The sequence below is a fragment of the Staurois parvus genome, unplaced genomic scaffold (genome assembly GCF_062004578.1).
Source record: "Staurois parvus isolate SC_StPar_1 unplaced genomic scaffold, SC_StPar_1.0 ptg000234l, whole genome shotgun sequence".
Lineage (NCBI taxonomy): Eukaryota > Metazoa > Chordata > Amphibia > Anura > Ranidae > Staurois > Staurois parvus.
Window position 1 is genome coordinate 4995616 of NW_028318030.1, and position 15250 is coordinate 5010865.

General features: G+C 41.8%; 1 protein-coding gene across 1 annotated transcript in view; it reads left to right on the plus strand.

Annotated features, from left to right (window-relative positions):
• Positions 1-283: 283 nt before the first annotated feature.
• PAOX (polyamine oxidase) overlaps positions 284-15250 on the plus strand; it is a 43778-nt gene continuing 28811 nt past the window's right edge. Inside the window, exon 1 of the mRNA XM_089680022.1 lies at positions 284-1000. Within this exon, the coding sequence (XP_089536148.1) occupies positions 745-1000 (256 nt within the window). The 5' untranslated portion in view covers positions 284-744. The remainder of the gene's footprint in view (positions 1001-15250) is intronic.

Below are 15250 nucleotides of genomic sequence, written 5' to 3' on the forward strand. Positions count from 1 at the left end.
GAGGCCGAAATTTATCCAATCATCTCTATAGTCTAAGTAACCGAAAGCTACCAGTATTTAATCATTTTGGTTCTGCAGGATATAAACGCCTATAAATTTGTAAATTGGGAAAGCATCTGATCACAGCGATCTTGGTGTGATCAGATGCTTTAAGGGCTTATTGTTACACCGATGTCCTGGGCCAGAAATGTGGAAACAATTAAACATTGCAAGAGAGATGGGAATATTACAAATATCTCTTTCCTAAAACAGCTGGGAATATTCTAGTGTTGTGTAATCCTGCTGAGCTCAGTCTGCAGTGTGAGGAGAAGAGAAGCCTGAGCTCTGAGGGATCGCTCTACTTCTCCAAGGGATCTCTCTACTTCTCCAAGGGATCACTCTACTTCACCAAGGGATCACTCTACTTCACCGAGGGATCTCTCTACTTCACCGAGGGATCTCTCTGCCTGTCTGAGGGATTTCTCTACATGTCTGAGGTGACTGGACTTCTCCATCTCTGAGGTGACTCTGAACGTCTCTGAGGTGACTGTACTCTGAAGTGACTCTGTACTCTAAAGTGACTGTACTTCTCTGAGGGATCTCTCTACTTCTCTGAGGTGACTGGACTTCTCCATTCTGAGGTGACTCTGTACTCTGAGGTGACTGGACTTCTCCATTGTGAGGTGCCTCTGTAGTTCTCTGAGGTGACTCCGTACTCTGAGGTGACTCTTGTACTTCGCACTCTCACCCGGAGGATCAGGCAGCATGCCAATCACCAGCGACGGTCAGGTTCTCAGGCTCCTCCCCCTCCTCTTCTTCTTCTCTCTCCAGTCCAATCAGCAGTGTGTGGGATCAGAGCCTGAGGAGCCGATGGGTGTGCGGGGCCCCACTGTTGTGGTCATAGGAGCGGGCATTGCCGGGATCGGAGCCGCCGAGAAGCTCTATCAGAATGGATTCCGTCACATTCGGATCCTGGAGGCCACCGGGAGGAGCGGAGGACGGATACGGACACAGAGTTTTGGTAATTCGGGTGACACAGTGGTAGAATGTGAATGTGGAGGAGGGAGACTTCCTCACTGAGGAGGAAGCTTTCCTCACAGCACTGGGTGTCCATTAGGGGCAACAGTGAACAGTCAACTGAGATTTCCTGTAAGGACAGGGATCTGTATCTGTGAGATTATTATAGGGGGCGGGATTTATCACAACTGGAGCAGCTGTGCATGACAACCAGTCAGCTTCTTCAGTTAACCTCTCCATGATGAGGGTAAAACAAATCCTAACACGTGAGCAGACTTCTGCAGCTGTGACATGTCATGGTAGAACTGTACAGATCATCACAGCTACTTGGTGTCTCCAGGTGGAGTATAACGCGTTTGTTTTGGGAACAATTGGGCTTCCATCTGGTGGTAAGCCCTGGTTCAAGCTGATATGACTTGTCATGCAATTTGACAGCTTTAAATCACATGACAACCCGCATCCTATTGTTTGCAATGAAACGGCTCAAATTGGTGCGACTCCGACTTTGTTGGAGTTTCACCGATTTTGAAAAAAGTCTCCTGCACTACTTTTTTGAAATTTCAGGTGCGACTTGCATAGACAACTGTGCACAAAGCCGTACAGATGTCTTCAAAGTTGTAGCTGAAATCGCACGGACAGGCAACTCTGAAATTGTGCAACTTCACTTGAAGTCACATGATTTCAAAGTTCTTTCTTTCTGTGAGCAGACAGGCTCTTTATCGCATAGGAGACATGCAGTGTCCTTTCTACAGTAAAAAAGAGCTGTGAGCCTGAACAAGCAAAGCTCAGTTTACATTCCATTACAGATACTGTGTGCTAGGATGAATGAACTCGTACATGTGCAGGAATTACATCATTCTGCGCTGGCCAGTGAAAATGTCTGCAGCCCCCCACCTGATGAAGCCAGATAGAAGATGCCAGCAAGGGACCTTCAACCTTTGAGGGAGAGGTAAGTATTGGGAACTTTAATTCCACTTTAAAATGATATTCCACTTTCATTTTTTCTTTAAAATAACAAACATATTATACTTACCTGCGCTGTGCAATGGTTTTGAAAGAGCAGCACCAATTCTTCTATTCTGGGGTCCCCTGCCAGTTTTTCTGGCCCCACCCCCGCCAAATGTTTGTGTGTGCTTACTTCTGAGCCCTGCTCTGTGTGTCCATAAGACATACAGAACGGGGCTCGGTCTCACCCCCCACTCCTTATCATTGGCTTTGGTTGACAGCAGCCATTGGCTCCTGCTGCTTTATCTGTGCCAATAAGAAGTGAGAGAGACTCAGCTTCCATTCATGTCACCAGATCAGGATCATGCTCAGGTATGTGTTTAGGGGGGCTGTGGGGGAAAATGCATGCAGAAAGTTTTTTTTGTTACTGCGTAAAATGCAGTAAGGTAAAAAACCTTCAGCCATTACAAACACTTTAAGATTTGAAATTGAAAGATAGAAGCTAATTGGTTGCCATACACAACTGCTCCAGATTCCGGTACCTTCCCTCTGTATCTTAAATTATTATTATTATACAGGATTTATATAGCGCCAACAGTTTGCTCAGCGCTTTACAATATAAAGGGAGACAATACAGCAACGATACAGTTCAATACAAGAGGGTTAGGAGGGCCCTGCTCCTGGAAGCTTGCAATCTAAAAGGGAGGGGCTAGTAGTACAAAAGGTAATAACTGTGGAGGATGAACTGATAGGAGAAATAGAAAATTCAGTTATTAGCTGAAGGCCGAAATGAAAAAAAGCACCAATACAGGTGCAGAAAAAACCCGCCCCTAAAAGCCGCCTGTCCGCTGTCGCCTGCCCTCCGGCCGCCACTCGATAGTTTAGTCTTACCTGAGAAACCATCGATCCCAGCGTTGGGCATAGAGATGAAAGAAGGAAAGATGGCCCTTGGAGAACCGGAGCGATGTCACTTACGGTTCCAGCTATTTTTTTTTATTAAAGCAATAGATCAATGCTTTTTTTTTATCTAATGCTTTACATTGCAGAGGAGAAATGTGGGGTCTTATTGACCCCATATGTCTCCATAAAGAGGACCTGTCACTAATTATTTCTATCACAACGGATGCATGCATTTCTTGTGATAAGAATAAAAGTGATTACAATTTTTTTAAAAGCAACAGTGCAAAAAAATATTTTTTTTAAAAAAGTTTAAAGTGCCCCCGTCCCCCCGTGCTCGCACATAGTGGTGAACACATACGTAGGCCATGCCCACATATGTAAATGGTGTTCAAACCACACACATGAGGTATCAACATGAACGTCGGAGCAAGAGCAATAATTCTCGCACTAGACCTCCTCTGTAACTTTACACTGCTAACCTGTAGAAATTTTTAAAGCATCAGTCATGGAGATTTTTAAGCACCGCAGTTTCACGCCATTCCATGAGCGTTCGCAATTTTAAGTTGTGACATGTTGGGTATCTATTTACTTGCTGTAACATCCTCTTACATATTTTACAAAACAATTGGGGTATATATTGTTTTTTTTTAATCAAAGTGTATTTTTTTCCAAAAAATATATATTCATTTTTAAAAACTGCGCATTCCGCTTTCGGCCAAGTGCATTTTGAATTTTCGGTTTCGGCACCTGAATTCTCATTTCAATGCACCACTACTACTTGGGGAGAACAAATAACAGGAATGACACAGAGTGTGCAGAGGGAACACAGATTAGGGAAGGAGGAAATAAAACCAGGAAAGGTGTCCAGACAAACTCTTCTGCCAGGGAGATACAAAAGAGGTAAACTTACAAGGGTAGTGGCTTGTCTTATCTCCCTGATATTCTCTCCTGTCTGCTGGCAGAGCTGTGAACTTTAGCACTGTGCTTCTGTCAGCCTTCCCCTCTAGCTGAGCCAAGACATACAATCAAGGCTTGAATTGCACACATTATATTTAGGCCCCATGTACACGGGACACTACTGAACATGGAAACTGACTGCTGCAAAACGTAGGTTAAAAAATGTCTGTTTAGCATCGTTTGCATAACGCGTTTATGTGCGTTTGCGTTTAGAAGTGTTTTTTAAAGATAAGCACAGGAGAACCTCCCAAATGCCCAGAATGCGAGTGGTAAATCATTAACTATTTCAGACTGTTTCAGAGAAATACAGACAGTAGAAGCAGAGACCACAGCATGTGTTGATATTAGCTTAGGTGTGAGTTGCTCATTAACATTTCTTTTGTTTCCAAGGGTGGGAAAGGTGTTTGGTGAAGTGAGTCATTAAGGCCACCTGGCAGGGGGTCTTCATGAGGAATTTGAGGTGTGAATGGTCATTTTGTTTCCAAGGGTGGGAGAGGTCTGAGGTATGAAGTGGTCATTAAAATGTGTGGCAAGCTTGGTAGGAACATCCTGTTTTGTACATCTGAGTACCTTAAAAACACTTTGCATGCATTTTTCATGAAGTAAAAAGGCTCTGGACAGCATAGGGAACTGGAAGAGTTAAAAAAAAATTTCAAACGCAAAGGCTTGTAAACGCGATTTGCCGTTTTTACAAGTGTTTTGCATTTGAAACGTGATAAATTCAACTGCTGAACGCTTTTTTTGCGTTCAAAAAACCGACTGTAAACTCAAATGCCTGTAAACGACTGTAAACAAAGATGTGTACATGGACACATAGGAAAACATTAGGGAGAGTTCAGGGGCTGCTGAAAAAAATGAACAGCTCCTAAACGTGAATTTATCAGCTGCAGTGTACATGAGCCCTTACAGAAAGTGACAAAGTTTTGAAACCAAGGTGAGGGGGGAGAGATTATAATAAGGAAAGTGACTGCTCTGGGCTTTTGCAAAATGGGGGCTTCCAGCAAGAAGAAACAAGAGCAATGCTGGAGGCAATTTACAGTACACTCTAATTTTGGTAGCATAATTATTAATGTGGAATGTGTTTTCTTTTGGTAAAGAACTTTGTCATCAAACTGTGAAGGGTAAAGTTACACTGTAGCCTCCCTAGCGGTCTGATTATGTCAGTATTTCTGTGCTCAAAGCAGTACATTTTTTTGCATGGAAATATGTATTGTTTTTATTGTAGGCCTGTAATTTTTAGGAATAACTCACTGAAGTCTGTCCGAACAAGAGTCTAGTAAACATCCCGGGTATGTTAAAATTTGAAACACAAAGTCATAAATTATAATTTAATAAATAATCATAAAAAATAATAATATAATAATAATACATTTAATTCACTAATATAATCAAACCAAAAACACTGAAATTTGAAATATAGCGCCAAGTTTGCACATCACTGATCTTAGTCGCAGAATCGTTTTCAGTGTTTGATGACGAATTTCCCCAGGAATCATTATCGCTCAATTCTGCAAGTAGTTCTAATTTGCTATTGTTGCTCTCTAGCTGGTCTAAAACCGCTTTTGACCTAAAGGGACGCTTTTTTGGACGCCATGGATATTTCTCAGTTTCCAGGCAGAAAGAACGGTAAAAATGCAGGCAGGGCACAGGACAAAGCACTCGGGACAAAATGTATGTGAAATGCTTTGATACAGTAATGTTTTACTATGTAATTTTAGTGTATTTAGTGAATGTCACTTTTTCACATTTTTAAATTTCCCGCCGTTCCATCCCCGTATGTCCTGACGTCGCAGGGAACAGAACCCAGAAGACAGATGCCGGCATCAGCCGGAGGACATTGCAGGGGACACTGCAGGAGGGACATCGCAGGAGCGAAGGACAAGGTAAGTGAAGAAGAGATCCCGGAGCAGCGCTGCAGGGTATTCCCAAGTGTAGCTCGGGGTTACCGCTTGTGGTGCTGAAACTTTACCCCAGTCTACACTCGGGAATACCGCCAGGGAGGTTAAGGTAATTACTTAGTAAATGTTGACTCATCTCACTGCTCTTTAAGGCTGTACTCTGAAGTTCTGTTATATATAACTGCTTTATTAATGTCATGTATTCAGTCTCTTTCATATGCACATTTTCAAAATAACAACTGTTCTGTTGTGTAGATGTTTATAGATGCTCAACAAAAAAAAGAAGTAAAAACTTAATAACTTGACCCCCCAGGTCAATTTTGACATTTCTGTTGTACATGTAAAAAAAAATCTAATTTTTTTATCCTAGAAAATTGCTTAGAACCCCCAAACATTGTATATTTTTAAAGCAGAGGCCCTAGAGCAGTGATTTTCAGCCTTATTTCAGGCACTGTTTGCTGCCCCTGGAACGACAGCGTTCACTCTTTCATTCACTCTTTCATTTCATTCATTCACTCTTGTAATTTTTTCCCTCCGAAACCTTGAAAATATATAAATGACGTGGGAATTTTTCCCATTTAATAGCGTGCAGCAAACAGCCCTGAAAAGGGAGAGTCTTTCTCCCAAAATACGTTAGTGTGATGTACTTTTCATTACTCTCAATAAATGTCTCTTTAGCTACCATCAAAACTGCATTCTTTTGGATATCGGCTCTCCTTCTTTTCTAGAATTTTTTCAGTCAAGCCACCCTTTTAAATTCTGAATAATTTTAAAGCTCTCCATTCTTAAATCTATAAAACTAAACTAATCACATTGCATAATGCAACATTCACACATGTGGGACACCCAGCGTCAGAGGTAATTTATTCTTCCAAAGCAAATAACCCTTTTACACAAGGGTACTGACTATTAATCTAATGTTTCTTTTCCCCCTCAGTTCTTCTCCCTCACTCAGCTAATGTGATCCCAGTGCTGATGGGGAGTGGCAAACAAGGATGCTGTGCAAGCACCCACCGCCCTTCTGATCAACTGATGACAGCTGGAAGGTTATAATGGGGTACAAAAAAACTTGCGGCTTTTTGTAATTATTATTATAAAGGATTTATATAGCGCCAACATTTTACACAGCGCTTTATATAGGGGGACAGTACAATTACAATACAGTTCAATACAGAAGGAATAGGAGGGCCCTGCTCATGAAGCTTACAATCTAAAGGAAGGGGAGGTGATACAAAAGGTGATAGTTGCAGGGGATTATCTGGTGGAGGTGATTTAAGTACAGTTCTTAGGTGGAGGTGGGGTAGGCTTCCCTGAATAAGTAGGTTTTCAAAGATCGCCTAAAGGCAGACAGAGTGGGGGCTGACCGGACATACTGAGGTAGGGAGTTCCACAGGATGGGGGAGGTTCTGGGGAAATCCTGGATGTGGGCATGGGAGGAGGTGACAAGGGAACTAGAGAGGCAAGATGTCTTGGGAGGAGCGGACGATTTGGATGATATCTGCCGATGAGGTTTATTATGTACCTAGGAACAGTGTTGTGGCTTTGTACATTGTAGTTAGTATTTTGAATTTTATACGTTGGGCTAGTGGAAGCCAGTGAAGGGATTAGCAGAGAGGGGCAGCATTCATAATAGACTGAAGGGGGGATAACATGTGTAAAGGTAGACCAGTGAGGAGGGCGTGACAGTAATCAAGGTGGGATATAACCAAGGCTTGGATAAGTTGTTATCCTTAGTCAGGAAGGGGCGAATTCTGGAAGTGTTGCAGAGGTTGAGGCGGCAGGATTTAGCCAGTGATTGGATGTGGGCCCCAAAGAAGAGGTCTGAGTCTAGAATAATGCCTTGCACCCTGGCATGAGGGGAAGGAACAATGGTTGTGCTGTTGATCTTAATAGAAAAGTCATGAGTGGGGGGATCAGGGAGCAGGAAATATTACAAGCTCAGTTTTAGAAGGATTGAATTTGAGGAATTGGTGTAATATCCATACTGATATGTCGTTCAGTACATTTGTGATACATGAGGAGATCGAGGGGGTGAGCTGAGGAGTGGAGATATAGATCTGCATGTCATCAGCATAGAGGTGGTGTTGGAAGCCATGGGAGGAGGTGTAGAGAGAGAAATGAGGGGGCCCAAGAACAGAGCCTTGGGGTACCCCAACAGAAAGAGGAAGAGGTGAGAGAAGTTGGTTTTAAAATAATTAATGTGTGCAGCACTCCACTAAATAAATAAATATTATAATAATATAATATCATGCAATGTGTACTCTATATATCTGTAAGACCTGTGATCCAAAAACCAAAAATATAAAAAATATATATATAATGAAATTAGAAAATTATATAAATATCAGCATGTGATTGTGATAAATAAATATCTATATTTATATATAATATAATCCCCCAATTGTCCAAAAATACAAAACAATATATAAAATTCACATGATGAAGCCACGTGACCCGGTGGCGTAGGGGAGGGGCTCTGACGTCACAATGCATTCAGGATCAAACGGTACAGGAAGTGTGCAGAGCACACAGAGGATTCATATATTTTAAAAGCGGTTTTTATACTATAAAAATGTGAGTGGAATGTCATTGAATACATTAATAAAGAGTTAAAAAAGGATAAGGAACTATGTTCTTTCTCTTTTTATGCACTACTAATATACATAATTAAACAGTGGAGGGAAAGGAAGTATTAGACTCCTGGAGGAGAGAGGGAGAAATCCATCCATCCTAATCCAACACAGGAATCAGCTAACCTGAGAGACCCCAGGTGGGAAAATAGAAATATTACAACTTACAACTCACCAACCCTGGAAGGATATCTACCATTGGAAAATACCTCATCTGTCCATTTAGGACAAAAAGCTGTTTTAGCCTAATTTTCAGTTAGGCTAAAATTAAGGTGAGTGCATAAGAAAATCATATCCAGTCTATTTGTTGTTGCTGTTTTTTCAGAATATTATCACGAAGTGGACACATTCTTGGATTTATTATGTGAATTTTTTATGTGATTTTTATATTTTTTTTGGTATTTTTGGACAATTGGTGGATTATATTATATATAAATATAGATATTTATTTATCACATTCACATGTTGATATTTATATACATTTCTATTTTCATTATATATATTTTTTTTATATTTTTGGTTTTTGGATCACATGTCTTATAGATATATAGAGTACACATTGCATGATATTATATTATTACAATATTTATTTATTTAGTGGAGCATGGCACACATTAATTATCTTAAATTCAGTTATATGCACTATTATATGAGTAAGTGTTTAGTATCGGTGAACCACGTGTGTTAATTTAACATAATTAATTATTTAAGCACTTTGAATACTCACCATTGAATACTCACCATAGTAGCTCGCAAGCACTTTCACATTTTAATTGAGAGAAGTTGTTGTTGTATGTGACGCTGAAAGTGCCCTGAGAAAGGTTAGAGGAGAACCAGGAGAGAGCAGAGTCACAGAGGCCAATGGGGTAGAGTTTACTGAGGAGGAGTGGGTAGTCAGCTGTGTCAAAGGCAACTCATATGGTTGTGAACAAGGCACTTGAGAAGCTTGGAGGTAAACGGGAGCAGGGAGATGATCCTTATGGTATTCAAACAGGTGGGGTCCAGGGATGGTTTTTTGAGTATAGAGTTAACCAATGCATATTTGAGCGGGGAGGGAAAGGTGCTGGTAGAGAGGGAGAGGTTGAAGATGTGAGTTAGAGAGTTTTTGATAGAGCAAGGAGGAGGCCACAATAATTATTAGGCGACAGGGTCCATGGAGAAAGGCTTTTTAAACCTTGGTTAAAAAAAGACTGCCCTAGAGAATAAAATGGTTGGTGTAACAATTTTTTATGTCACGTGGTATTTGCACAGCAGTTTTCAAATGCAAATTTTATGAACAAAAACACTTGGATGAATTTTAGTGCACAAACACACAATATAATACCCAATGTTTTTATAAAATATAAAAGACGATGTTACGCCGAGTAAATAGATACCAAACCTGTCACATTTTAACCACTTGCCCTCCTGAGGATTTACCCCCCTTCCTGACAAGACCTTTTTTTGCTATTCGGCGCTGCACTATTTCAACTGATCATTGCGCGGTCATACAATGCTGTACCCAAACAAAATTTATGTCCTTTTTTCACACAAATAGAGCTTTCTTTGGGTGGTATTTGATCACTTGTGCACTTTTTATTTTTTGCGCTATAAACAAAAAAAGCTATAAAAAATATATAGTAAGCTCAAAGTTAGTTATAAATTCAGGCCAAAATGTATTCTGCTACATGTCTTTGGCAAAAAAATCCCAATAAGTGTTTATTAATTGCTTTGTGTGAAAGTTATAGCATCTGCAAACTATGGTATAGATAATGGAATTTACACAGCTTTTACTTTCTGACTGCCTATCACATTTCTTGAGGTGCTAAAATACCAGGACAGTACAAACACCCCCAAATGACCCCTTTTTGGAAAGTAGACACTCTAAGCTGTCTGCTGAGAGGCATATTGAGTCAATGGAAGATTTTTTTTTTTTCCACAAGTTTTTGGAAAATGACAAAAACATTATTGTTTTACACAAAGTTGTCACTTAAATGATATATTGCTCACACAAGCCATGGGTATATGTGGAATTACACCCCAAAATACATTCTGGTACTTCTACCGAGTATGGGGATACTACATGTGTGAGACGTTTTGAGAGCCTAGCCACATACAGGAGCCTGAAATCCAATGACCACTTTAAAAGATTGAAGGTAGTAACTTCCTCGTTCTATTTTCTCACTACCTAGCACAGTTTCGGAGGTCCTGAAATGCCAGGATAGCACCAACCCCCCCCCCCCTTAATGACCCCTTTTTTGAAAGTAGACACCCCAAGGAATTTAAAAAGAGGCATGGTAAGTATTTTGCAGATCTGATTTTTTTCTCACAAGGTTTTGAAATATAAAAAAAGAAAAGAAAAAATATGTTTTTGTTTCCTTTCTTCATTTTCCAAAAACTTGTGGCACCAAACGAGATCTGAAAAATACTCACCAAGCTTCTTAGCAAATTCCTTGGGGTGACTACTTTCCTTCAGGCTTATTGGATTTTGGGGTCCTGTGCTTGACTAGAGTGCCAAAAAGTCTCTCACATGTGGTATCCCCATACTTGGGAGAAGTAGCAGAATGCATTTTGGGGAGTAATATCTATGCCTGGCCATGGTAGCAGAGAACACGGGCATATGATGAATCGGGTCTGTGGACCAATACAACTGCAATTCATTTTTTTTAGCAATGCCCATGTTGAGGGTTAGGCACAAAAAAAATTTAAATTTGGAAACCGTAATGGGTTTCCATGTGAATGGTCTGGCAAGGTTGGATTGGCGGTGATAAACTGTTGTGCATATAAATTGCTTTGATCCACAATCAATGCATACAGATCTTCCGTGAAAAACAGCTCCAAAAAATCAAGGGGAGTCGTTAAATTTGCTGTTTCGACCTGAATTCTGGGCTGGGCTGTAAATGGGGGAAGTTTGGGTGCTGCAGAATTTGTGGGCTGCTCTACGGGCCTGTGTGCGAATTCTTAGTGGCCACAGGACACTACTTGTGCTCGTGGCCGCACCAGCTCCTACTGCACTTAATGGACTTGCCATGTCACCAAGTGATACTGCAGTTCTGGTATGTGAAAGACCAGGATGTACTAGGCCTTTGGTGCTCGCCAGTTCACCAAAATGTAGAGCGGCGCTAGTACTGGCACTCTGCTGCATATGAGAGTCATCATGCAATTGTAACATCTCAGCAACCTGGGAACGGGGTCGGGTACGTGTGATCTTAGCAGGGACCTCTTCTCCATCGTCTGAGCTATCTGTCAGGGTGCCGCTGCAGTCTACAGGTTCATATTCTGAGGCTGATTGTGTCAGTGAGTCTTCCCCTTCGCTCTCATCTGCCATGCTCAGAATCCTGTAGGCCTAGAGTACCTTTCAATTGACATTTTAGCCACTAAATTTATAGGTACCTAGAGTGACTCACAAGAAAAAGAGCACCAGGCTGTCAGGGATTTCTTGAACCGCTACAAAACATTTTACCGGCAAATGCTAACAGGCTAACAGGCCTGATTCTGCGAACACTGCGGTTTTGTGTGTAATGTATCAAGTGACAGTGATCTGCTGACACTGCATTTGCTGGAGGAGAAGGGGGGGGGGTAAGCGTAGGGCTAAACGCAGGTGCTGGCTGGTGCCGGGGCTGATCCCGCTAATGCTGCATTTTTGGGGACACTATAGTAATGTGAATGCTGGCATTGTGCTGATCTGATCAAAGATATTGATCCGTTCAGACACTATACTAGCAATGGAGGTTTATTGTGTAAGTGAGCATGTTCCTGGAAATCAAGGGGTAAAATGTGATTACTGGTGTGCTGAAGGGAAATCTGACGCTATCTGGCAGGGGCGCTAACTAGCGCTAACGCTATTTGAAGTCACCGGCGACACAAATACAGTGATCAGCAAAAAATCTGTACACTGTACTAATGACACTGGTGACAGGGCAGTGAAGGGGGGGGGGGGGTGATCAAGGGCTTAAATGTGTCCTAAAGTGTTTTAACTGTGAAAAGTGTGCTGTTTTACTCACTGTGTATTGATTCTTCTCTCTCTCTGGGATGGAGTGTGCCCAGAGAGGGATTTCATCACTTCCTCTACTTGTGTAAGTGTAAACACAGGTACAGGAAGATCCCCGATAGGACAGGGATCGATCATCCAATTTAGGCCAACCATCACTTGGCTAAATCAGATGATTGATCCTTCGGGGATCAAAGAACGGCACCCGTGCCCCCCCCCCCCTGGCCCGCGAAAATGCAAATCACACACACATATATATATATGATTTTGTGTACCCGTACCGCCCTTTAGCAGTATTTCTACTATAGGGTGGTGCGGAAGTGGTTAAAACTGCATGCACCCATGGAACGATGACAAACTCTAGGGTAGATTAAATTATCCATAGGCAATGCTTTAAAAGCCTTACAGTTTGCCACTTTAGTTTTACACAGAAAGCCCGTTGCTAGAATTATTGCTCTGTCGTTCGCGGTGATACCTCAAATCCCTGTTTATGTATGTGTGTGGGACCGACACATGCATTCGCCTTTGCGTGCGGGGGTGGGGGCTGGGGTGCTTTAAAAAGAAATCTCCTGTTTTTCTTTTTTTCTTTTCTTTTAGACTCTACCTTTCCGTTTGTAGCACTTTTATTGCTGTTACAAAGAATGAACAACAACCCTTGTGATACCATGACAAGTCCTCTTTATGGAGAGATCTGGGATCTATGAGACCCCAGATCTCTGCTCTGGCCTCCAAAGCAGCAGATCAAATTGTGATTGGTTTTTTCTACAAACAAGCCGGCAATGGTTGTAAACAAAGAAACCAGAAGTAACAGAAGTCCCTGTCGCTTCCCGTTTCTGACATCACAAAGCGGGAGGAAAAACATAATTCTCTCACTGAGTTTGGGGAAGCTGATGCCACTGAAGCCATCCATACCAAGCTCCCCAAACACTCGTGATTGAGCTGTGTTTTTATAGCCCTCCTCCGAAGCTGCAAAGGCAGCCGTACAGGGACATACACATGATGGAGCCACATTGAAAAAAAAATAAATGATCTTCCCTCTTACATTTGGCAGTCAGTAATGAGTGAGTGCACTCCTTCAAGTCAATGGGGCTGTCCTACAACCGACCTGCTACTGAGTGCAATGCACAAGTTTGTGGTATGGGTTTTTAGGGCTAACATAAAGCCTCACTGCCTCAAACACCCTTTAAAAAGCAATCTACTGCAGGTCATTTTGGCTTGCTAAATCATGGCTGAACTCTGAAATCTTTCTGAAGTGCCTGCTTTATACAGTCATGGCCGAAATTGTTGGCACCCTTGATATTTCTCCAGGAAATCATGTATTTCTCACGAAACGTATTGCATTAACACATGTTTTGCTATACACATGTTTATTCCCTTTGTGTGTATTGGGACAAAACAAAAAAAGGGAGGAAAGAAAGCAAATTCGACATAATGTCACACAAACCTCCAAAAATGGGCTGGACAAAAGTATTGGCACCCTTTCACAACTGCGGATAAATAAGAATGTTACAAGCATGTGATGCTCCTGTAAACTCACCTGGGGCAAGTAACAGGTGTGGGCAATATAGAAATCACACCTGAAAGCAGATAAAAAGGAGAGACGTTCACTTAACCTTTGCATTGTGTGTCTGTCTGTGCCACACTAAGCATGGACAACAGAAAGAGGAGACGAGAACTGTCTGAGGACCTGAGAACCAAAATTGTGGCAAAATATCAACAATCTCAAGGTTACAAGTCCATCTCCAGAGAACTAGATTTGCCTTTGTCCACAGTGCGCAACATTATCAAGAAGTTTGCAACCCATGGCACTGTAGCTAATCTCCCTGGTCGTGGACGGATGAGGAAAATTGATGAAAGATTGCAACGCAGAATAGTCCGGATGGTGGATAAGCAGCCCCAAACATGTTCCAAAGACATTCAAGCTGTCCTGCAGGCTCAGGGAGCATCAGTGTCAGCGCGAACTATCCGTCGACATTTAAATGAAATGAAACGCTATGGCAGGAGACCCAGGAGGACCCCACTGCTGACACAGAGACATAAAAAAGCAAGACTACAGTTTGCCAAAATGTACTTGAGTAAGCCAAAAGCCTTCTGGGAAAACGTCTTGTGGACAGATGAGACCAAGATAGAGCTTTTCGGTAAAGCACATCATTCTACTGTTTACCGAAAACGGAATGAGGCCTACAAAGAACAAAACACAGTACCTACGGTAAAATATGGTGGAGGTTCAATGATGTTTTGGGGTTGTTTTGCTGCCTCTGGCACTGGGTGCCTTGACTGTGTGCAAGGCATCATGAAATCTGAGGATTACCAAAGGATTTTGGGTCGCACTGTAGGGCCCAGTGTCAGAAAGCTGGGTTTGCGTCCAAGATCCTGGGTCTTCCAGCAGGACAATGACCCCAAACATACGTCAAAAAGCACTCAGAAATGGATGGCAAAGAAGCGCTGGAGAGTTCTGAAGTGGCCAGCAATGAGCCCAGATCTAAATCCCATTGAACACCTGTGGAGAGATCTTAAAATTGCTGTTGGGAAAAGGTGTCCTTCCAATAAGAGAGACCTGGAGCTGTTTGCAAAGGAAGAGTGGTCCAAAATTCCGGGTGAGAGGTGTCAGAAGCTTATTGATGGTTATAGGAAGCGACTGATTTCAGTTATGTTTTCCAAAGGGTGTGCAACCAAATATTAAGTTAAGGGTGCCAATACTTTTGTCCAGCCCATTTTTGGGGTTTTGTGTGACATTATGTCATATTTGCTTTTCTGCCTCTGTTTTATATTTGTTCCAATACATACAAAGGGAATAAACATGTGTATAGCAAAACATGTGTTAATGCAATACCTTTTTTGTGTGAAATACTTGATTTTCAGGAAAAATATCAAGGGTGCCAACAATTTCGGCCATGACTGTAACTGTAAAAAAAGCAAAAAATACCAGCCGCTCTGATCAGTCTATAAGAATT